Raw genomic sequence first — 23,386 nt, forward strand, 5'->3', positions numbered from 1 at the left:
TCTAAAAGCAATAACAAAGATGGAAAAGTTTATGTACAGTCGGTGTTAACATTATTGTAGAATTGATTTAGTACTGTCTATGCAAATAGCTTAACATGAATTCCATAATGTGACATTTTGATCTGATTGCACACATTATATTATTATATTTATATTGTATCACTATTAGTATTATTAATACCCAAGCCCAGAAATAAAATTCTGGGTGAGACGTTGAATGCTTTTTTTTTGCACGGAAATGGTCAAATTTAAGGATATGGAATAATCTGCTCAAAATATCAGCTATCAGTTGCTTTAATCGTGAAATAAATGCACCAGCCAACAGAATCGCTTAAGAAATATCAGAAATGATAGCTGATATTTTAATCGCATAAAATATCAGCTCTTTCGTGTCTGCTTCCTGGCCCAGCGTCATGCGGGACAGGTCAGAACAGGGCAAAGCACGGCCACGGACTCTTGCCCAGGAAATAGCAGAGCAGGGTGCTCTAGACCAGGGGTTTTCAAAGTCCGAGGTTATGGGCCTCCCCTCAGACAAAGCTTGGGGACAAAAGTGGGAAAAACAGTCAAATTCCCCATACTACGGTATCTCTTTAACCAAATCACACACATTTAGGCTATTCTATGTGATCTCCTTTTGATAACTAAGTAATAACTAACGTAATATTTTTTCACTTCCATTCATTGAGCCTCCCCTGAAACTGTTTGGAGCCCACCTGGGCTGGGGAGGCCCGCCTCCCACTTTGGAAACCTCTGCTCTAGACCTAGTTTTAACTTGAATAGAATAGAATATAAACTAATCACCCAGATTGGATGCAGCTGGACGAGTTTGTAGCTTTCAGATTTTTGAAAATTGCCTGAAAACTTGTATTTTTAAATACTGATTTTAGAGTGAAAGAAAAAAGGAAAATGATGACAGAGCAATGACTGCCATTTTTATTTTAAAGCGAGATCTGAGGTTGAAGCTGTTCACGAACATTCTGTCAGTTTTCAGTCTATTTTCCTGGCCTCATTCAATCCGAATTGTACAAACTTGTCCCATCTGCATCTAATCTTGGTGTAGTTTATATCCTGTTTTCATGGTGGTGAAGAGCCAAATAACCCCCATGTTTAAAACCAAGTGGAATATCACTTTAATCAGGAATGGACCATTGCACAGACATTGAAATCTGCTGTGTCAAATAACTCTTTCCCGTCTTTTCTAGGACAAGCCTCCTCCCTACTCCCCTCCCGAAGACAAGAAGAACCAGTAGACCTGCTTCATCTCGCCCCCGTTCCTTTCTTCCAACCGCATCCTCACCTCTCCTCCCCTCCCCCAGGCCCAAGTCAACTTTTCCCAGTCGTTTTTTCCTCTCTCTCCCTCTCCGTCTCCTCCTAACTCGTCCACGTGGTTCTCAACTTCTTCTCACTCTCCGTTGCTTCCCACCTCCGCTCATTCCTCACATTCCTTTGAACGATTCATAATGTAATCACCTGTTAGTCGAGCTCCATTCTCCTCGTGGAAGACCCCAGACCTGACATCAATTAAAAACAAAAAGTATTAATAGCAGTCCCGGAACGGGATGTGATTGTTCAGGCCCAAAGTTGTCAGGATATGGGGGCTATTTTCAATATAGTTCACCGAGGTATTGTAGCTGTCTAAAATAGTGGGAATTTGACATTTTCATTTGTTGAGATTTCCATAAATTAGAAACTCTCCCCTATACAGTATATCACTTTTTGAATGACTGAGATCGCTCTCTCAGGTCAAAAGTTATGAGTATTTTAATCTTGTTATGTGTCTAAAAGTAAAACATGAGAAAAATGGCTTTAAACATTCCACAACGTTGTATTTTCTACAGTGGCATTCCACCAAAACCATAAAAGTAAATACTTCCCCTTTTGTTGTATGAAAATAATTATTCACCATGATGTAACTGCGGAGATGAAAGTAACCAAATCACTCCAAATCTCAAAATACCTGCAAAACTCATTTTCAACCTTCTTTGGCTCGTTACCAACAATGTTCAGCAGCAGCGACATGGTTTCTGCAGGCCACCACACATTTGAGTATCTGTTGCCTTGCAAGTTGGCTAAAGAAACAAACTGCCTGCCATCCCACACTATAGATTTAGCTACGCTCTGAGGCTCACTTAGAACTTTCCACGACTGTTTGTCTATCAAACTAGACAGAATGGAATGACATAATTCCTTTGCTACCCAATCCAGAGGCGAGCTGAATGCAGTGTTTTATTTTTCTATCATTTCTTTGTGTGTACAGGCTTTTTAATATGTCGACGACTAAAAAAAAAAAAGGAGATATTTTTCTCGGTAACGCTAACCTATAAAACGAGATGCTTTTGTAAAGAGAGCCAGGTGCGGGGTGGGCCGGTCTGAGCTCCGGCAGTGAATCCCTCATGAGCCCGGGCCCGCAGGGGCACGCTGCCAGGAGGGATTTATCCTTTTACACTGTGCGGGCGCCCAATGATGTCACATCCTGTTTTGTCACACTGCAACATTCAAGAAACACGTGCGCGTCAACCTCTCGACTACTCTGGCCCGCGTCACCCCTCCACTGTACATTTCACTCTCGAACCTAACAGGCTCATCGGAGGATCTTCTTCATCTTCTTACTTTTTTTGGTGGTTGTGATCTTAACTGACACGTTTGAGGTGGATCTTTAAAGCTGATCCGAGCACTAGCGTCTGGGCCTCTACTATTCCTTCCTCTCTTGTCACTAATCTCAATTATTATTATTATTATATTATATACTGTATCTGTGGCACATCCATGGCTGATTCTTTGCACTTTCAGAAGCTATGCATCGGGCCCGTTTGCTCTGTCATGGCTGTGTGTATATTAATAAAGCTCTGTATTTATTTCAAACTAATTTATTGAGTAATTTATTTTAAAACGGCAACTAAAAATTAAAATAATAATATGGACAAAACAAAGCATGATCTCAACCACAACTAATGCATGTATGCATTGGATTGGATTTTATTAAATGGATTCTTGATTCATGTGAAATGTGAGTGTTTTTGTGTTTTTGAAATATTGCTATATCACAAGTTGATGGGGGGGTTTTATTGAATGTCCACTTTCAAAACAGCATAGTGCATTTTAACATGTATTCCATTGTCAGCAGGGGATTTACGTTGAAATGTCATCCGGCTTTAGCAGCCTTGAAATGTGCTGTTCCCTTCTCGCTCAGTCAGTATTCCCGGGCTGTGCTTCCGGACAACTTGTGCAAATCCACAACAGTTTTCCCAAAGACTGGTGCACGATGTCCTGCTGTAACGATGTCCTGCGCCTCCAGTTCCTCCGACACACCAAGGTTACCGCTTTCCGAGCGCTCGTGATGAAGTCAAAAGGCCAAACGCCCCCATTATTAAAAACTTTTTTAATGATGAAAAACATCTGTACAGTACAGCAGATTCCATCACAACACTGTCAGTATCACAGGTTCGGGATTGTAAAGTCAGGGCAACTGGTTTGTGCATTCCTGTTAAAAGCCCCAAATTTAAAAAGTGGCCTGTTTTCAGCTATGTATCCTCAGTAGCAACGCACAACCTCACGGTGATTCAGGTGCCACCTACATCACTTGTGGGAGAAAGAAAGGAGTTGCAGGTTAACAGGACAGGAGTGGGCCCACTGCACCTGACCATGAGTGGGCCCACTGCACCTGACCATGAGTGGGCCCACTGCACCTGGAGTGGCTTATTGTCCTACACAGGCTATGTGATCAAGCGGTGCTCTCTTCCTTCCGTGGGTTCAAATCTACAAAGTGGAGCGGTCGGACTGGACAAAGACAGTGGTCAGTCACAAGCTTGGATCCAATGAGTTAGAACAAAGAAGACACCATACTACATCATGGAGGTTAAGAATTTGGTGTATGTGCAATACAGGTTGGCAACACACACTATCACATTTGAAAGGTTGGGCATTTGCAAAAACAACCATTCCACCAACCATGTGCCACATTCCAAAATCGGTCAATGACAAAATATGGTCTTCTCCTTTGTCCACCCAGGACAAAATATAGGGTTGACCATTACTGTCAAGGCAACACAGAATGGGTCAACTCCACCAGAAGATCCTGGTTTCTAAATGGCCAACAAGCATTCCGATATTCATGTAAGCCTGAAGAAAAGAAACACGAGTTTCACAAAGAGTGCACGCTCGTTATGAATCTTTGGAATGCTCGTTGACCAATTCTGTTGATTATAAATCCAAGACATGGATTTTTACGAATCTCTGATGTATGATTTGATCATTCTGAGCCACTGCCCACTTGTGACCCATACCTGCAAGCCCGCCCCCCGGTGGCAGTGATGAATACTTATTGCTTCGCAGTAGAACAAGTCAACTCAAAATAATATTGTGTCGACTAAGCTGTAGTAGGCTACGCTGAGTTAGCCTATTAAGCTGTAGTAGGCTACGCTGAGTTAGCCTATTAAGCTGTAGTAGGCTACGCTGAGTTAGCCTATTAAGCTGTAGTAGGCTACGCTGAGTTAGCCTATTAAGCTGTAGTAGGCTACCCTGAGTTAGCCTATTAAGCTGTAGTAGGCTACGCTGAGTTAGCCTATTAAGCTGTAGTAGGCTACGCTGAGTTAGCCTATTAAGCTGTAGTAGGCTACGCTGAGTTAGCCTATTTGAAAAAAGCACATCTAATCTATCTAAAGTTCAAGATTATTTCATTCATACTTAGAAAAGAAACAAAAGTGCTGGCCTTGAACTAGAACCTTCACACCTTAACGCTATTTAGGTCCAGAGTTTGTGACCACTGCCTCAGACATGTCACTGGCGTAACGGTGAATAAGAACACTAATTAGCCAGTTGTTGGGAGACGATGCCCCGAACCTTTCATAGAGGCAGTTCTTCTAGCTAAAACATGTTGAGAAGATCAGACCCATTATAAGGGGGGGTGGAGAAAGATCTCCTAAAAGGTTAAGGGCATCTTCTACCTTGAGCCAGCTAGGGCCCATATTTGATAGTGCTTCTACCCAGGTCATCGCTGATCACTGAACTCCCTTTGTTCACCTCTTGCGTGGGTGGGGGGCTCGGCTCATGTGGAGCAGAGGGTGATGCTGACGCCCTCCCCTATCCAGCAGGCGGGGAACAGCTCCTGGGTGAAGGCACAGTGGAAGGCGTGCAGCCTGGTCTGCCCGTCCCCGTAGTAGGTGAGCGTCCCCGCCTCGTAGTCCAGCAGCATGCCGATGCGGCTGTGCTGGGTGTGGCCCGCCACCGTCTCCCGCCGGCCGCTGTGCCAGGCGCTGAGCTGCCTCTCGTCCAGCTGCAGGCTCCAGGAGAGCTCGTTCATGCCCACCATGCAGCGCTTTCCCTTCTCCTTCCTGGGGATGGTCTCGTAGGTCACCTGCAGAGAGAGAGCGTGGCATGAGTGGCGTGAGTGGCACAAAGACACTCCTATGTCCGAAGCATCGCACGCCATACTGTCCTGTCGCCCGACCCTACGCAAGCCAATGGCTCTGTATCTGTATGGCTGCCTGTCACACTGGCTCTATAGCAGTCGTCTAAACTTGTGCAAAACTTGACATATTTCTAGGAGAATTATTATTATCACAGATGTTTTTCGTTTTTCACTTTTATTCCCACAATATGCAAGATTACATACAAGGAGTTTGTCTTAGTGTAAGTATGCAGAGTAGCGGTCACGTCAATATTCAGAGATAAAAAGAAATCATCTAAAAGACAAAATCATAAAATTGCAAGTGCAGTCGAACACCGGGTATATATATACACGAATAGGTGGAGTAGGTGTTTACTTTAGTTTACTTGTTTTTGCCATTCAAGCAGGTGTGTCCAAACTTTTGACTGATAGTGTACACCTGAATCCTGTTCATATCAGCCTGAATCCAATCTTGCACTCATATCAAAAAAATGTTATGATCCTCGTTCAAAAGCAGTGTAATCGCGACATGCAGGGTTTCTTTACCCCGAGATAGGCCCATGGCTTGGACACCTCCAGCTCCCAGTAGTGCTGTCCATGGGTGAAGCCCTGAAAGCAGAGCACCTGCCAGGTGTGGTCAAAGCGAGCCTCGTGGGCGGGGACGGGCCGGGGCCCGGAGGTCAGATGCTCCGCCCTCCGGTTCTCCTGCGACAGGAGTAGGTGCCCGTTGGCTGTGCGAGGGTCAAAGGTCAGAGAGCATCTGTCTGTAATAATGAAGATTGGAATCAGTGACTGATTCAAGGAGGGGCTGATATACTGTACGCACAAGCCCTGCTGTTGAACTAGCAAAAGACAAATCGATGTCTAATACAGTTTGCATAGCCATTACAGATGAAATCTAAACTAGAACACACAGAGTAGAACCTTCGCCAACATTGAACAAATATCCAACCTGTTACACCCAAGGACATCATTCCTTAAATTTCAAGTGAATTGGATTTGTTTATTTTAAATATTTTTGTTTTTGTCACAGCGGCGAGAAAAGGAAACATTGGGGGAGAGAGAGAGTGTGTGTGTGTGTGTGTGTGTGTGTGAGAGAGAGAGAGAGAGAGAGAGAGAGTGTGTGTGTGTGTGTGTGTGTGTGTGAGAGAGAGAGAGAGTGTGTGTGTGTGTGTGTGTGAGAGAGAGACAGACACACACACACACACACACACAGTGTGAGAGCGACGAATATGATGTGACAATTTAAGGTCCCATGCCAGATGATGTGAACTCTGGATGTCAGTTACATGGTTTGTTGAGCCACCAGGATTGCCCCAAATTGACTTCTTGCCCCTACAAAAATACCCTTAGGATCTGGAATCTGGATCTTTCTCTCTTAGGCCATGTTCAGACTAGGAGGCCAAATCTGATTTGTGAACTTTAATGACCTATTAATGATTCTATCCAGATTGGTTTTATGAGTCTGGACGCTCCAAGGCTGATTTGTGTCACTTGTGCCAAACCACATATGGAGGTCTGGACACACAGATCTGACTTGAACACTTGCCCAAATCAGATTTGTGTCCGGACGGACACACTCCCAAATCAGATTTGGGAAACTAATCAAGATAATGATGATTAATGACTTTAGCAGCAAATCAGATTTGCCTGTAATGTGAACATGGCCTTAGATTCACAGTTCTGGCTAAAAACCAAAATCAATTGCACCGGCATGGCCCAATGCCTATCTGGCCATCACACTTCCTGGAAATCATAGGTTTTTCAGATATCCTGCTGACAGACAGACAGACAGACAGACACACACACTAACAGCGGTGAAAACATATAATAATAATAAATTACTCTCCATATTCTGTCGTCTACCGCTGGCTGCACTCCTCAGAAGCTGCTCTGGATAAAATCATCAAGCTGGCTAAAATGTGAATAATGTAAAATGTGTGATGGCTTACAAGCGCTGAGGCCATCCTTCCCAGTAAGGTGGCATGGAGCAGCAGGACTGGGAACCACAGCCAGGACTGGACGCTTGTCCTGAGGAGAACCTGCAGAAAAGAAATGGTCGAAAAATAAGCAAATATCTCTACTATTACTTTACTATTTCTTTACCACTTTGTTGTTCCTATCCCCACTAATTAATTCCAATATGAAACTTTAATGATCCACATAGGGAAACTGGGTCGTTTCAGTGGCCAAAGAGTAATACAATACAGCAAAGATGAACAAATAAGGACTGGGTAAATGGCTCTATACAACAACAACAACAGGAACTCACAGCACATATTTAAGTAGAAATGTATGAATGAAATGTATGAAAATAATATACATTCAAGCATTATGATTGTTGTGGAGAGAAAACAACAGCGGCATATTCCTATACAGAACCGATTGAAAAAAGTACAATTATACAAAGAAGAAATCGAACATGTCATCATCGCTGTCGGACAAAAGCCTCGTTACTTTGATCTGCAACTGAGGGATTCCATAGTCCCCTAAGAGTTGAGAAGTTTCTACAACAACAAAATATGACATTTTACAAGGTTTTTACCTGATATGCCGGCGGGAAAAACATCAAAATATATGCGATATATGACAAGTGAGAAAGAAATATGAGAATACGAATGAGATAAATATGTGAATTCACATCTTATATACACATTAACGGGTCAACGAATACTACTAAAGTATTACAAAATAACTCAAAACTGAACTGCTGGCAGCTCAAGTGAAGCTGAACGGATGAGACATTTGGCCAGACACCCAGGTCACCTTGCTTGTCCTGAGCCATGGCGGTGCACACAGCTTTCTCCAGGTCCTCCGACACCAGCTTGGAGACCCGGGACAGGACTTCCGTGATGCCGTTTAGCCGATCCTGCAGGTTGGGCGTTACCTCCACCGGAATGTCCTGGAAATGTGGAACCTCCACCAGCAGCGATTCCTGTGAAGAGATAGGCATTGCGAGGAAACGGGTCACAGGAGCCGCTGTCATTTCTAGAGGCGACAAAGAGGCAGCAAGCCAAACCTTGATGAGCTGAGTGTCAGGGAGGTTCTGCAGTGCTGCCATCTGGGCCTGGCTCTCTCGGAGCTTCTGGGCCCGCTCCTGAAGTTCGGCTAGCCTAGCTTCCGCCTGAGCGAGGGCGTCCTCTTTCTCCTCCTCTATGAAGTGCTCCGTGGCCTCCTGCTTCTCAGTCAGCACTTTCATCAGTGTGGAGAACTTGTTGTCCACCCAGGCTGACGTCTGCTGTAGAGTCACCTATTGATGGAAAAGGCTGAATTACGGACCTGCTTGGAGGAGTTGGGGAAAGGCATAGAACAGGGATACTCAACTTGCTTTGCCCGGGCCACTTTACTTAAATGACAGGAGGCCAGGGGCCAGTTAATAAACAAACATTAATATTAATTCATCTGTAGCGGACTGGAGGTTTTTGGGTCGTCAGAGTTTAGTCTGACAATTGTGCGCGCACAGGATAGTTAGTTAGGTTAATTTAGTTAAGTACATATAAGTGCCTGGGCGGTGAGCAGGTGGCTATATTTGACAATTTAGCAGGACCCAGTGTAGGAAATTAGAAAAATATTTTGGGGGCAACTTTTGCTCTCTCGTAGGCGGTCTTAGCTCAAATATGCGGCTGGTTGCGTAGGTACCCGGCGGTGGATACATTTTTGTTTTCATCTCCCAGGCTTTATTGCTTGAAAACTGCTCGAAAAGTCCTTGAAATGTATCATTACAAAACAAGTGGCAACCCTGAAGTTGCTAAAGTGTAGTGTGTGTGTGTGTGTGTGTGTGTGTGTGTGTGTGTGTGTGTGTGTGTGTGTGTGTGTGTGTGTGTGTGTGTGTGTGTGTCTGTGTGAACAACAGTGCTGTTTGTGTGACTATGTTCTTCATGACCTTCTGGCAAACAGCTTGCAGGTGCTGAGTGTGTGTTAGAGATGGAAATGGAAATTAAATTAATTGAATGTAAATAAAATGATCCAAATCTTGGGGGCATTTTTTGCCCCTTGATCACGGTTTTTAGGGGCATTCTGAGATTTCTTGGGGGCATTTTTGCCCTGGCCCCTGGCTAAATTCCTACACTGGCAGGACCTCAGTCAAACTTTAACATTTGTTTTCATTGTGAATTAGAAAATGGTGAGGGGGCCACTCTGCACCCTATCGCGGGCCGCGCATCTGGCCCCCGGGCCGCAAGTTGAGTATCACTGGCATAGAAGATGACTTAAATCAGGAACTTGCCTTGGCTTTGCTGATGTTCTCAGTAAGCTCCTCAATACTTCTCTCTGTCTCTTCCAGGAGTTTCCCCGCCTCCTTACTCTTCCTTTGCAGTAGCAGCTGGAGACAAATGCATCAGAATGAGATAGTAGGTTATATGGAAACAAAAGCATGTCATCTAGGCAAATGAAGACCGTGGTAGAAATGTGTGTATGATCTGAGACTGGAATTCTGAGAAATATCAATTTGTTTAATCGTTTGCAAACAATGTTTTGTCTGCAGTATTAAAAGTTAAGTTCAGCTACATGGGGGTTTTAAGATAAGAGTTTTCTAAAGAGTTTTCTAGCCACCCATCCAACACCTACAGAACCTTTGACTGAGAACATACAGAATAAGATGGCAGAGTCCGTAGATTCCTGAAGTTTCCGGGGAGATAAGACATTTTCAGTGAACAAAGACCAAGTAAGCTGGCCACTAATCTGTGTCAGACAGAGAGGAGTGCTGAGCTGCAGGTTCTGAGATGAGCTCACAATATAAAACATAAGAATACAAGAAATAGGATAGCATATTAGTATAATGCAAGATAGTTTTCCTCCACAAAGACAACTGAACACCAGTTCAGTTTACGATGACTGGCAGTGTCTTCTGCTGGTCTCTGCTGTTTGAAACTTGAAAATGTGTGTTTGTACATGTATACCTCTTGATTCCCCCTTTCTGCCTCCAACAACAGCATCTGATGGTTCACGCATTCGGAGATGGCACACTCGCAGCACACAGACATTTGGTCTTGCTTGCAGTAGTACACCAACGGCTTCTTATGGCGATCGCACAGCATCATGGCACGCGCCCCTTCGCTCAACCTCATAGGTGACTCTCTGCAGGCGGGGTTGGTGCTGTTCACAGCATCGGTCAAGGCCGACAGGGACATGTTGCGTTTGACAAGGGGCCTGGTGGGGAATTTCTCGTTGCAGTAGGGGCACTGAGGTCTGACGTCTGCCTTGCTCTGTGTGTCCCAGTGATCTGTGATGCACTTCTGACAGAAGGTGTGACCACAGGGGATGGTGACGGGGACTCTGAAGCGGTCCAGGCAAATGGCGCAGGTCAAATTCTGATTCTGACACTCCATCTCTGAGGAATCGGCACACACCTTATCTCTGTCGAGGGAGAACAGGTTGGTCATGATGACATACAGTGCAACAGTCTGGTGAAAGTACCTGACCTGTCTCACCTTTGTGTATTACTGACTAATAGTAATAGCACTATTTTACATCTATTACATGAGTATTGATTGAGGTGAGGGCAGACTTCAGCTTAAATGCTTGCCCTCGTTACTATCAGATAACAGGCTGTGCAGCAGTCATATAGTCATTGTAAAGCAGCAATATAGCTAGCTGATCAGTAGAGGTGGTATTTAGCTCACACACATTCACTTACTGGAAGGGAGAGCTAACGTTAGCTAACCTCGATTCAAGTCAGTTTACGTTAGCTAGGACTCTGTGCGGCATAAACTAGTGAATATATAGTCCAGTTTGGCGATGTAGTCTACATGATTGCCCCATTTTGTACCCCCCCCCCCATCGACAATAAATAATAATACTATACTGATTCTTACCAGTTCAATACATTCATGCAGAGCATCTGATTGTGAGAATACAGAGGGTCGTCAGTTGAAGCTTCACTGATGACGATATACGCAAAAATGCGGCCTTCAGGTCCTGTCGGGAAATACGGTTGTAGAGTTCATCCAGGTTGTTGAACATACACAAACCAAACGACACAACAAAGGAATACACTACAGAGGCGGTCAACAGAATAGAATCTGTAACGTTATAACACCAATCAATGGTACACGTGATGCATGCCTACAACAACCCCTTTTGTCAATGATATGACTGAAGTGGGTTTTGTACGTTCTGCCACCACAGCACAGAGTCACTCTGTATCACGTGATTTTCAAAATAAAGCGACGACTACTACAAAACAGCCTTTGTTACCCTGGTCCATTTTCTTATTATTTGCAACTTTGCACTTGACAGCGTGAAGCAGTATTTACGAAATGATTTACGACCACTGAAGGCAGCAAAGCTGCGATCAAGTCAAGATGGCGCTGCGCATGGTGTGCACCGCTGCCTTAAAGACTGGGGCAGATTTAGGGGTCAATAATGCCAGGACGTTCGGTACAACAGGTATGCTAACTGTGGTACTACTGTGTTATATTGGGTTGAAATTGAGGGGTGACATGCCCCGGGTCATTTACTGTGGCTACTGACTGCCTTTCCGAAGCCCTGCCACTCCGAACGTTAACTTCCATTATTCGGACTGGCGGTCGTTCACCTTAGAAGCCGCAATGCCGACCTTAGGTTTAGGCGTGGGGGTGGGAGAGGTTAGGTTTTGGGTTAGGGTCTGGGGGAGGTTAGGTTTGGCGTGAAAAACGGGGAATATAGAACCCGGGGAACATAGACTTGATCCCTTTCTGAGTGCCGATATTTCGGAGTGGCAGAACGTCGGAGTGGCAGCACGTCGGAGTGGCAGCATGTAACCATTTACTGTGTACCACGCGTTTGTTGTGTGCATGTTTAGTTAACGTTAGGTCAAGTACCCCTGGCTTAAAGCGAGCCCACAGATAACGTTAGAACAAAGTCAATGTATTTTTTCCAATCGTTATAGGAGCCACTCACCCCCCCAGGGCTTTTCGGCATCCATCCGCCCAACTGTGGTATTATTTTGTGCAAGAGGGAGGTGAAAGCGTTACTTACATGTATTGGATGCCACATACATTTACCGGTGTCGAAAAAGGGCCTAAGTCATACTCTGCCATGTAATTTAACTGTTTTATCGCAAGGCCACACACAACTATCAGGTTTTTGAATGGAGTTTGGCACGTAACGGGTAGCGTAGCTACCTACCTGACCAACCCGTTCTCACTCTGAGCGCGTCGCATATTGACGCTTTGTCCTGTCCCTTGTGCGTCGCTTGTTACTAACATGGTACCCTTGAGCGACACATGAAACGACTTGGGCTTTCCGACTAAACTCAATGCAAACCCATGGAAGTCATCTTTGACGCTTATGGCAACTGCTCCCCTATTAGCCTAACTGCTCCACCATTAGTCAACTGCTCGCCCATTAGGGTCTGGAGGAGCTAACCTCTCCCAGACCCTAACCCTAAACCTAACCTATCCCACCCCATGCCTAAACCTAACCTCTCCCAGACCCTAACCCTAACCCTAACCTCTCCCACCCCATGCCTAAACCTAACCTCCCCCAGACCCTAAACCTAACCTCTCCCACCTCCCACGCCTAAACCTAACCTCCCCCCAGACGCTAATGGTGAGCAGTTGACTAATGGGCGAGCAGTTAGGCTGATGGGGGAGCAGTTGCCATAAGCGTCAAAGTTGACTTCTATGGGTTTGCATTGAGTTTAGTCGGAAAGCCCAAGTCGTTTCATGGGTCGCTCAAGGGTACCATGTTAGTAACAAGTGGCGCATAAGGGACGGGACAAAGCGTCAATATGCTACGTGGTCGGAGTGAGAACGTGACACAGCATAGCCACCACCCCCCAGCATCACTAACCTGAATGGGCGGGGTCATGAGGTGCTTTCCACTCAGCAGTTGCAGGTAAATTAGAATCTAATTTACCTCAGGGATCACAGGAGACCCAGTGATCCCTTGGGGAAATTGGGTACACACGACAGCGTTCATACAAGGAATTCAAGTACTGGAATACTTTGAAAATAGCATTTTTTTTACCAAGTGCTTGAAAAATTATTGAAATTCAAATGAACCACATAACACTAATTATATTTCATCAAGTGATTATAAGTAAATGGCTCAGAATCAGAACTTTCTGGCCCTTTTCTATTTCTTTTCTTTCTAACTCCCCAATGTTGAATGCAGTAATGGGGCAGAAACTCTGATGTTACATTGAGCAGCACACCTGATGTTACACTGAGCAGCACACCTGTAGCTGCTGATGTTACACTGAGCAGCACACCTGTAGCTGCTGATGTTACACTGAGCAGCACACCTGATGTTACACTGAGCAGCACACCTGTAGCTGCTGATGTTACACTGAGCAGCACACCTGTAGCTGCTGATGTTACACTGAGCAGCACACCTGATGTTACACTGAGCAGCACACCTGTAGCTGCTGATGTTACACTGAGCAGCACACCTGATGTTACACTGAGCAGCACACCTGTAGCTGCTGATGTGCTCAGAAGGTTCCCGGTTCGAGGCTGGTTCCTCCCGGTAGTGTGTCGAAGTGTCCTTGAGGAAGACACTGAAGTGACTGAACCCCTAACTGCTCCCAATGGGCAGTTAGCACCTTGCATGGCTGCGGACGCGGTGTGTGAGTGCGAATGGGTGAATGTGAGGTATTCATGTAAAAGCACTTTAGGTAGTTGGACTCGATAGACTATATAAAATGCGCTCTATAAATAAATACAGTCCATTTACAGTTTGATGCCCCCTTTGGGCCAAATTCATATTTGAAAATGAATTATTTGCTTTCCGTGAAGTCCTTGAAAATGAAAAAATAGTGCTTGAAAAAGTCCTTGAAAGTCATTGAATTTCATCTTGTAATGACTATATGAACCTTGACACGAAGAATACCATCATCTAACTATTGTCTGTGTTGTTTGCATACAACAGCATTCTTAAGCCGATGGACCCCTCCATTGGGTCCAATGCCGAATGAGGATATTGACCATGAAAACCTGGAATTGTTAGAGAAGTATCGCAGCTACAATCGTTACTTCAGACAGGCAGAGGATGCAAAGAACAAGGCAGTCTGGTGGAACACCTACAGAAAGCACGTGGAGAAAAGAGACCCTGAACATGGTAAGTATTTCATTTTGTGGTCATTAAATCTGTTACCGCTTCAGAGTCTCAGGGTGTGTTGTTGTGGCGCAGGTGCAGAGCGGGTGGACATCGGACTGGCGTACTGCCGACCCTCCAGGAGCAAAGAGGCAAGGGAGAGGAAGCAGGTGGTGAAGGAGAACAAGAAGAACGTGGAGCTGGAGAGGGCGTGCCGTTTGCGCACATGTAAGCCTGCACAGACCATGAAGTGAATCCTTGAGCTTGGGATATATTTAACCTTCCTTACAGTTTGAGATGTGCGCTTGATGTTGCGCACTGTTTTGTTTTGGAATCTTAGCTGCTTAGTTCATATTCAGCCACCAGCCCTGCATGTTGCTCCACTTGTAGGGATGCACGATATTAGATTTTCTTGCCGATATTTTCTGATATGCGCAATTATCCCCCTGCCGCTAATTTCAGAGAACATCAAGTCTCTCCTGTAGTAGTCTCCCTTGCCAGACTATCTCCAGAGAGTCTGGCTGGTCTTACTCTCACTCTGGGCTAGCGGGGAAAAAAGGCTCCGTTATCTTTACAACCATCCACCGAAAGTACACTACTCTTGTAGTGGAATTAACACATTATTATGCCTTATGCCTACTCTTATCGTGATGGCCCCACTGGCAGATGCAGGCATACATACAATGCTTTTCAAAATGTACACATTCACTGGGCAAAATAAGAAAACTACATCAACTTAGCTGACTAAATAGTCAAGCAAGCATCGAGTATTTGGACATAATTAAAGCGTCGTTTTATCGGCCATCATATCGGCAGAAATGTTTGTTTCGGGCCGATGCCGATATTTAATTTGAAAGCCTTTAACCCATTGATACCTGATGCAGCATTTGCGTGTATATCCCTCATTTGTGTGTGTATCCCTTTAAGACCGCGAACCGCGGTTCGCGGTCTTAAAGGGATACACACACAAATGCTGCATCAGGTATCAATGGGTTAATCGGCCAACGGCGATGACGTGCCGTTAATCATCGTGCATTCCTGCTTGTCCTGTTCAACTTGACTTCTTCTGTCCCCCACAGTCAAGATCCCTCTGGATCGAGTGCAGGAGACCTGGGAGAAGAGCAGCCGTCCATTGCATGTACAGAGGCTGGCAGACCATTACGGAGTCTTCAGAGACCTCTTCCCCATGGCCTATTTCCTACCTCACGTCTCACTCGGGGTCCGCTATGGCCAGGACAACAGCGGCCGAGTGCATTATGGCAATCAGCTGACACCTACAGAAGTAGGTGAAAGGAATGGGAGTTTTTCATCTCCGAATGACGTTTTGAGGGATGACACCCCTTAAAGGGATAGTTCACTTTTTTTTTATGTGATGTTTAACGTAATTAAATGTATTTGCTACTTACCGATGATGATGTCGATTGGTAGAGTTCTTTCTCAGCACAATCCATGCTGTTCCTCGTAGTAGCTCTGGAAAGTGAATGAATGCAAGGTCAATGGGGTCACGCTCCTGTACTGTATGTTCAAGATTCAAGATTTTTATTGTCACTCCGTAGTACAAGTATCACGTGTGAAATTCTTGTGCTGTAGGCTCCGTTACAACATAGTGCAAAAAATAAAAGATATATAAATAAAAACAAGAGGCAACAAGCAATAAAGCAGTAAGACACGCCACAGACAGTGGCGTATTCACTGCCCATAGTGCAAATGGCATGAACATACTTTAAACATAATTAAACATAATAACATTCTGTTAGGTGCAAATAGCGTATACCTAATTAAACATACTATTGAACATTAGTCATACATAATGGTAGCATCTACAGTGCGGTACAGTACGGCTACTACACTATTTGTATATGTTAAGGAGTCTCGTGGCCTGTGAGAAGAAACCGTCCCTCAAGCGATTTGTGCGTGCTCTTGGGACCCTGTATCTCCTCCCTGAGGGTAGCAGGGAGAACAGACTGTTGTGGGGGTGGTTTGTGTCTTTGACGATCTTCAGGGACCTCCTGAGGCACCGCTGGTTGTACAGATCTTGCAGTTCTGGCAGCTCACATCCTGTTACGTGCTGGGCCGCACGTCTGCTGCACGCAAGCTGACTGAAGCTGACTGAAATGTACTTTGTGTGACTGTGCATGACTTGTACAGACAGCAGCGTGACCCAATTGACCTTGCATTTGTTTTTGCGTAAGTAGCAAATAGGGTTAGGCTTTAAAAAAAGTTAACTATCCCTTTAAAGTCTTGCTGCCTTTTCTCACCCCTCATTCTGTCCCAACATCCTGCTGCATCCTTGTTTAATTTTCTTCACTTGTCTCTTCACTTTTTGACCTCTATCCAGCTTGATCTGTGTTCCCTGACTGTGCTCTGTGCTCTGATCTTGATTTGTGTTCCCTGACTGAGCTCCGTGCTCTGATCTTGATTTGTGTTCCCTGACTGTGCTCCGTGCTCTGATCTTGATTTGTGTTCCCTGACTGTGCTCTGTGCTCTGATCTTGATTTGTGTTCCCTGACTGTGCTCCGTGCTCTGATCTTGATTTGTGTTCCCTGACTGTGCTCCCTGCTCTGATCTTGATTTGTGTTCCCTGACTGAGCTCCGTGCCCTGATCTTGATTTGTGTTCCCTGACTGTGCTCCGTGCTCTGATCTTGATTTGTGTTCCCTGACTGTGCTCCGTGCTCTGATCTTGATTTGTGTTCCCTGACTGTGCTCCCTGCTCTGATCTTGATTTGTGTTCCCTGACTGAGCTCCGTGCCCTGATCTTGATTTGTGTTCCCTGACTGAGCTCCGTGCTCTGATCTTGATTTGTGTTCCCTGACTGTGCTCCGTGCTCTGATCTTGATTTGTGTTCCCTGACTGTGCTCCCTGCTCTGATCTTGATTTGTGTTCCCTGACTGAGCTCCGTGCTCTGATCTTGATCTGTGTTCCCTGACTGTGCTCTGTGCTCTGATCTTGATTTGTGTTCCCTGACTGTGCTCCGTGCTCTGATCTTGATTTGTGTTCCCTGACTGTGCTCCCTGCTCTGATCTTGATTTGTGTTCCCTGACTGTGCTCCGTGCTCTGATCTTGATCTGTGTTCCCTGACTGAGCTCCGTGCTCTGATCTTGATCTGTGTTCCCTGACTGTGCTCCCTGCTCTGATCTTGATTTGTGTTCCCTGACTGTGCTCTGTGCTCTGATCTTGATTTGTGTTCCCTGACTGTGCTCCGTGCTCTGATCTTGATTTGTGTTCCCTGACTGTGCTCTGTGCTCTGATCTTGATTTGTGTTCCCTGACTGAGCTCCGTGCTCTGATCTTGATTTGTGTTCCCTGACTGTGCTCCGTGCTCTGATCTTGTAGGCGGCATCTGGTCCTCAGGTCAGCTTTGAGGCAGAGGAGGGCTCTCTGTGGACGCTGCTGCTCACCTGTCCAGGTCAGTGTCTTTTTGGAAATGACATCAGACATGTCACATGACTGAAAAACTTTAGGAGCCAGTTAATGTCTGTGGACAATTCCTTCTTTTTCCTAAATTCAGCATGATTTTTGTGAACTGAACACCACTGCATTCCCCATCACATGTTATTCTAATGAAAATCCACATGGAGGCACTGTATGACTAGATATTGAATATGAGGTTAGTGTCTTGTTTGTAGGGATCAGCCATCACAATAGACATTTTATGGCTTGCTTGTGTGTTGTCTTTTTCAGATGAGCATCTCCTTGATAGTGAGGGGGAGTATGTGCACTGGCTAGTGTAAGTATTACAGCCTTTTTTGTTCTTCTTCTCTTTTGTTTTACAATATTCTCAAAGAACTTAACATGTCGTGGACTTGGATCGCTTTTGTCACCTCAAAAATGACCACATTTGCAATTTCCTACATTTTCCTTACTTAAGCAAGCACTTCAGTGAAGAGTAAATCAACTCAAAGATAATTTCCCAGATGACCATATTTTCTCAGTCACCTTGGTTTAGTGTTTTGACTTGAATGTGAATTTTAAGTCTTCCACATCTTTTTCTGAAGGCCTCTCGAGAAAAGCCCATCATAGTGATTGCACAAAGGATATAGTGGAGGAGAAACCCACCTATACTCAGCTTAACCACCCACCTTCATCAGCTAATGTAAATATTGATCTACGGTACCAGTCAAAAGTGTGAACACACCTTCCCATTCACTTAAATGAGAAAGTGTATCCAAACGTCTGACTAGTACTGTCATTCCATTGTATACCTTCTAGTAACTAGTATTAGATTGATTGAAGTGGAAAATGAACGCAGGTTATTCTCAAGAATATAAAATATATGTGATTAGAAGATTGTTTTCTAAAGACTCATTGTCGATATTTGTTGTCGTTTGCCTCATGTGGATCACGGGAGTTCACTCTTTACCCAGTTTCGATCTGCCGCTACGTCACTGATCCTCACAGAGAGGCCGTGTCTCCTGTGTGTCTGCAGGGGAAACATCCCAGGAGGCGCTGTGCAGTCTGGGGACGAGTTGTGTCACTACCTGGCTCCCTTCCCTGCCAAAGGAACCGGTTTCCACCGCTACATTTATGTCCTCTTCAAGCAGGACGGACCCATCCACTTCCAGGCAGATGCCAGGCAGTCTCCGTGGTGAGCGTGGTGCAGCATCACCGCACAGGAATGACGTTCATGCTCATAGCGTGTTTCATATTGTTAAAGGAACAGTTCACCCAAAAATGACAATTCTGTCACTCGTCTACTCGCCCTCACTGTCAAACTCAATTTTCGTCCCGGGCCACATCAGCATTATGGTTGCCCTCAAAGGGCCGCTTGTTAAATGTAGCATGATATAAATGTATCTCGTCTACTTGTTATCATATCATAATTGCCTCTGATTCGATTATTATTGGTTTTTAGTAATAACTTAATTAATAACTAGCTCTGAAAGCAGAATAATATGAAAAATAATGGCAAAGTCAGACAACTATCAGAACTAATTAGAATTGTATTACAATTTGAATTGTATTATACGCTGTATTCTTTGCCAGCCCTGACTCGCGGGCCACATAAAATGAGGTGCCGGGCCGGATTTGGCCCCCGGGCCTTGAGTTTGACCCATGTGCCTTAAAGGAACACTCCGCTGATTTTCAACCAGCTTTGTATCATTACAACATCAGTAGTATATCCGAAAGCTGCAAACTGTTTTGCAGGCATTCATTTAGCTTGACATTTATTGAGAGTTGATGTGAGTTAAGTTGTGGACCAGTGACATCACTGGTCCACAACTTAACTCAAATCAACTCTCAATAACTGTCAAACTAAATGAATGCCTGCAAAACGGTTTACAGTTTTCTGATATACTACTGATACAAAGCTGGCTGAAAATTGGCAGAGCGTTCCTTTAAGGTTCGACGCATTGCGCTCTGAAATTATTTTCTGCTCACCACAGTTGTTTTTCGCACGATAATGTGTGAACTCTAGAGGCTGCTGTGTGTGAACGATAATGTGTGAACTCTAGAGGCTGCTGTGTGTGTGTGAAAGATAATGTGTGAACTCTAGAGGCTGCTGTGTGTGTGAAAGATAATGTGTGAACTCTAGAGGCTGCTGTGTGTGTGTGAAAGATAATGTGTGAACTCTAGAGGCTGCTGTGTGTGAATGATAATGTGTGAACTCTAGAGGCTGCTGTGTGTGTGAAAGATAATGTGTGAACTCTAGAGGCTGCTGTGTGTGTGAAAGATAATGTGTGAACTCTAGAGGCTGCTGTGTGTGTGAAAGATAATGTGTGAACTCTAGAGGCTGCTGTGTGTGTGTGAAAGATAATGTGTGAACTCTAGAGGCTGCTGTGTGTGTGAAAGATAATGTGTGAACTCTAGAGGCTGCTGTGTGTGTGAAAGATAATGTGTGAACTCTAGAGGCTGCTGTGTGTGTGAAAACCCCAGGATAATGTGTGAACTCTAGAGGCTGCTGTGTGTGTGTGAAAGATAATGTGTGAACTCTAGAGGCTGCTGTGTGTGTGAAAACCCCAGGAAATCGGCAGTTTCAGAAATACTCAAACCGCCCGTCTGGCACTAACAACCAAAGTCGCTGAGATCACATCCACCCCGCCCCCCATTCTGATGTTTTACATGAACATTAACTGACACTGTAGACCAGATATCTCCATGATCATTCTGATGTTTAGCGTGAACATCAACTGACACTGTAGACCAGATGCCGCCACCTGCTTGTCTGAATGGGGAATTGCATGAATAAGCAGGTGTTCCTAATAAAGTGCTCGGTACATCTCCAGGATTAATGGTCGCCACATAATCCTTAAAAGCGTTGCTGTCAGAAAAACCTAATTTTGGTTATTTATAGCGCAATAACATCTGATTTAATGTGATGAAGAAGTATAATAATTTTGAGTATACTGTATATGCCTAGTGTGTAATTTACCACAGCTGTAAGGTGATGGAAAAGCTTGAAAATGCACGTTGAAAATGCTTGAAAAGCACTTGAATTTGACTTTGGAAAAGGGGTAGGAACCCTGGCTGATATTCATATAAACTTGTGTGTTTATGTATGTACAGTATCTTGTTTAATATAGAAACACACTGAGCGTGTTTTGTCCCTCCTCCAGCCACTCTCTGGCAGATCGTACATTTAAGACGGTGGATTTCTACAGGAAGCATCAGGACAACATGACACCGGCAGGCCTGGCTTTCTTCCAGTGCCAGTGGGATGAATCCGTCACCAACACCTTTCACAACACACTCGGTAAGTCCACGCACGCACACACACACAGTCTCACACACACATACAATAGTGTGTGTAGTGTAACCCAACACCACCGTCAGGCTAGTGGGCCGTCATGAAGTATGTGAATGCTAGAGAGGCGCCTCTATATGTCTTAAACTTGGTGTAAACATAGCAAACACAGGACCAAGAGTACTTCAAGTTAAAAAGAGAACGAGAGAGACCCTTCAAATGCAACACATGAAAAAAGTACATTTATAAGAAAGGACGAATGTCCATCTCCTCATTGAGGCCCCTGGGCCCTAGAGTATCCAGGGTGTAGGTCCAAAAGAGTTCACGTCTCAAAAGAAGATGATCAATTATTTTGAGACATGTATATATATATATATATATGTATTCACATATATATATTTCCTTCACATATGCAGACTTCTTCCTCAGGAACCAGTACCACTTTGGAACTCGCTTAAATTAGCAGCACCATGCATTTGTGAGCGGTCTCTTTTTTCTCTACTATGTATGTATGTATGTATGTATTCTGCATATTTATATTGCTGTGCTACTGTCATTCTGGGTAGCTTCAGTGTTTGCCTATGCCCAGGCCCACTTTATGTGGGAGATGTGTTTCTCTGTGGTTACAGACTTGGCTCTGTCCACATGAAAGTTGAAAGTATGGTTGACTTACCACTAACTGTGCCCTCACTTTGGATTATTTTTGTTTCACTATGTGTAATTGTCTTTGTATACAACTTGTTTCATTCCAAGCGTTTCCTGTCACATGACCGAGTTGACCCACTTGACTGCATTATGTGGGTATTTAAAGATGGCGTCTTTCATGTCACGTTTGTCTGAGGAAGGGCAGGGTGCTGCCCGAAACGTGACCTACTTTTCCGGTGTAAAATAAATACACTCAACTTGCAGTGTGCGAGCCTTCTTTTTTCTTCTACCTTCTATGAAATACAACATCATAGAACAATCACCTGGCACAAAGATTAGTACCCTACTTTTAATCAGGTGTCAGGCTTCAGCACATCTCTGTGAAGTGAGTAACAATCTCTCACAGTTTGACTTCCGGTTTAGCGATTTTAACCCTAAACCCCCGTAGCGCGTCCAGCTTGGCAAAAATCTTGTCAATAAATATCCCAAGTTGTTCAAAGAGCAACAGCAATAGCGGATGTGATAGATACAATTATTACATTCCCTCAAATAAGTCGTCAGATGAGTGATATTTATTGTGACAAGCATCTTTTCCCCCCCCAGCGTCCGAGTTTTAAAGAGGAAATGCACAAGCTGCAACAATCAGTCACGTTCTAAACCGGACCTTGCACCCATAATTATTTTACAGCGGGGCATTCAAAAATAAGGTGGATAGAGTTGATAGAAATGCTAAAATTCACAAGTTGGACAAAAGACAAGACCTACGTTCAGAATTGTCTGTTGCAGACTGAAGTTAGCGTGGATGAGGAGGAGGAGGACTGCTTGCCTTTCAGTAACTAGAAGTGTGATCGTTGAATCTGTTTCTCCCTACAGACATGAAGGAGCCGGTGTTTGAGTTTGTTCGGCCTCCAGTCTACCACCCTCCACAGGTCAAGTTCCCACATGGACAGCCTCTACGCTACCTGGACAGATACAGAGATGGAAAGGAGCATACCTATGGAATATATTGATTATGAAACATGCCCACATGATTGACAACCTATGCATCACATATTCTCACAAATGTGGAATTACGGTTGACTTATGTATATGTGTTAATATAATAAAGCGTTTTTTGTATTCATGTCAAGAGTATCTAGATTTCAGTATCTTTGTCTTTTTAGTTTGACAGTTGCTCAGTTGTGCCCAGTGTCAAAATGAATGCCTGCAAAACAAGTTTTTGGATATACTGCTGATTTTGTAATGATAGTGTTCCTTAAAAGCCTGACCCAGCTCTTTAGTCAATATCTTCTTCTCACCTGATGGACTGTGTAAACTATCTGTCTCTATGCACTCTTGATTCTATGCACTGCCTCATCGCACCTACTGTAGGTGTTGGACCAGAACTTTGCTTTATGGAACTTAATACACACTATCTCCTGACTAGAACCTTGCTTGTGTTGTAGATCTCATATCTACTTGCTTTGGATAAGTGCCGAAAGGCTAATTGTAGATATTGTCTATGTATTAAGCCGATATCTCATTTACATAAGTACTGCTAAAAATTGAACTGGGTGAAATATTTTCAATGTTGCACAACAGAAAATGTTATACCACCAAGACAGAAAACAATATAAATACATTTTATTTTGTATAAAAGTAATGAACATGATAAT

At 44.3% G+C, this 23,386-nt stretch overlaps 3 protein-coding genes across 3 annotated transcripts in view; 2 read left to right on the top strand and 1 right to left on the bottom strand.

Annotated features, from left to right (window-relative positions):
• Positions 1-2,993, top strand: part of wbp2 (WW domain binding protein 2) — a 10,049-nt gene extending 7,056 nt beyond the window's left edge. The window contains exon 8 of the mRNA XM_083634526.1: positions 1,203-2,993. Coding sequence (XP_083490652.1) covers positions 1,203-1,250 — 48 coding nt within the window. The 3' untranslated portion in view covers positions 1,251-2,993. The remainder of the gene's footprint in view (positions 1-1,202) is intronic.
• Positions 2,994-4,681: 1,688 nt separating this feature from the next.
• On the bottom strand, positions 4,682-15,679 carry trim65 (tripartite motif containing 65). Its single transcript, XM_083634720.1, has 9 exons — positions 15,607-15,679; positions 11,200-11,302; positions 10,285-10,741; positions 9,612-9,707; positions 8,406-8,636; positions 8,153-8,321; positions 7,339-7,428; positions 5,933-6,150; positions 4,682-5,353 (listed from the first exon to the last, which is right to left on the bottom strand). The coding sequence occupies exons 3-9, from the start codon at positions 10,711-10,713 to the stop codon at positions 5,045-5,047; spliced, it is 1,542 nt and encodes a 513-aa protein (XP_083490846.1). The 5' UTR covers positions 10,714-10,741; positions 11,200-11,302; positions 15,607-15,679; the 3' UTR covers positions 4,682-5,044.
• Positions 11,675-22,854, top strand: mrpl38 (mitochondrial ribosomal protein L38). The gene is made up of 9 exons (XM_083634721.1): positions 11,675-11,773; positions 14,240-14,428; positions 14,501-14,632; positions 15,484-15,686; positions 17,738-17,810; positions 18,086-18,131; positions 18,831-18,989; positions 20,959-21,095; positions 22,605-22,854. The coding sequence occupies exons 1-9, from the start codon at positions 11,689-11,691 to the stop codon at positions 22,739-22,741; spliced, it is 1,161 nt and encodes a 386-aa protein (XP_083490847.1). The 5' UTR covers positions 11,675-11,688; the 3' UTR covers positions 22,742-22,854.
• The last annotated feature ends 532 nt before the right edge of the window (positions 22,855-23,386 follow it).

Source organism: Poromitra crassiceps (genome assembly GCF_964638095.1).
Source record: "Poromitra crassiceps genome assembly, chromosome: 4".
NCBI lineage: Eukaryota > Metazoa > Chordata > Actinopteri > Beryciformes > Melamphaidae > Poromitra > Poromitra crassiceps.

Excerpts from the sequence above, each read along its gene's own strand:
- trim65 (XM_083634720.1), bottom strand. The coding sequence starts at position 10,713 with ATGGAGTGTCAGAATCAGAATTTGACCTGCGCCATTTGCCTGGACCGC. Across the intron at positions 9,708-10,284 it reads CAGAAAGGGGGAATCAAGAG|CTGCTACTGCAAAGGAAGAG; the intron begins GTATACATGTAC and ends ATTTGTCTCCAG. Across the intron at positions 6,151-7,338 it reads GAAGGATGGCCTCAGCGCTT|ACAGATGCTCTCTGACCTTT; the intron begins GTAAGCCATCAC and ends TCATTATTACAG.
- mrpl38 (XM_083634721.1), top strand. The coding sequence starts at position 11,689 with ATGGCGCTGCGCATGGTGTGCACCGCTGCCTTAAAGACTGGGGCAGAT. Across the intron at positions 11,774-14,239 it reads CAGGACGTTCGGTACAACAG|CATTCTTAAGCCGATGGACC; the intron begins GTATGCTAACTG and ends TGCATACAACAG. Across the intron at positions 15,687-17,737 it reads ATCAGCTGACACCTACAGAA|GCGGCATCTGGTCCTCAGGT; the intron begins GTAGGTGAAAGG and ends CTGATCTTGTAG.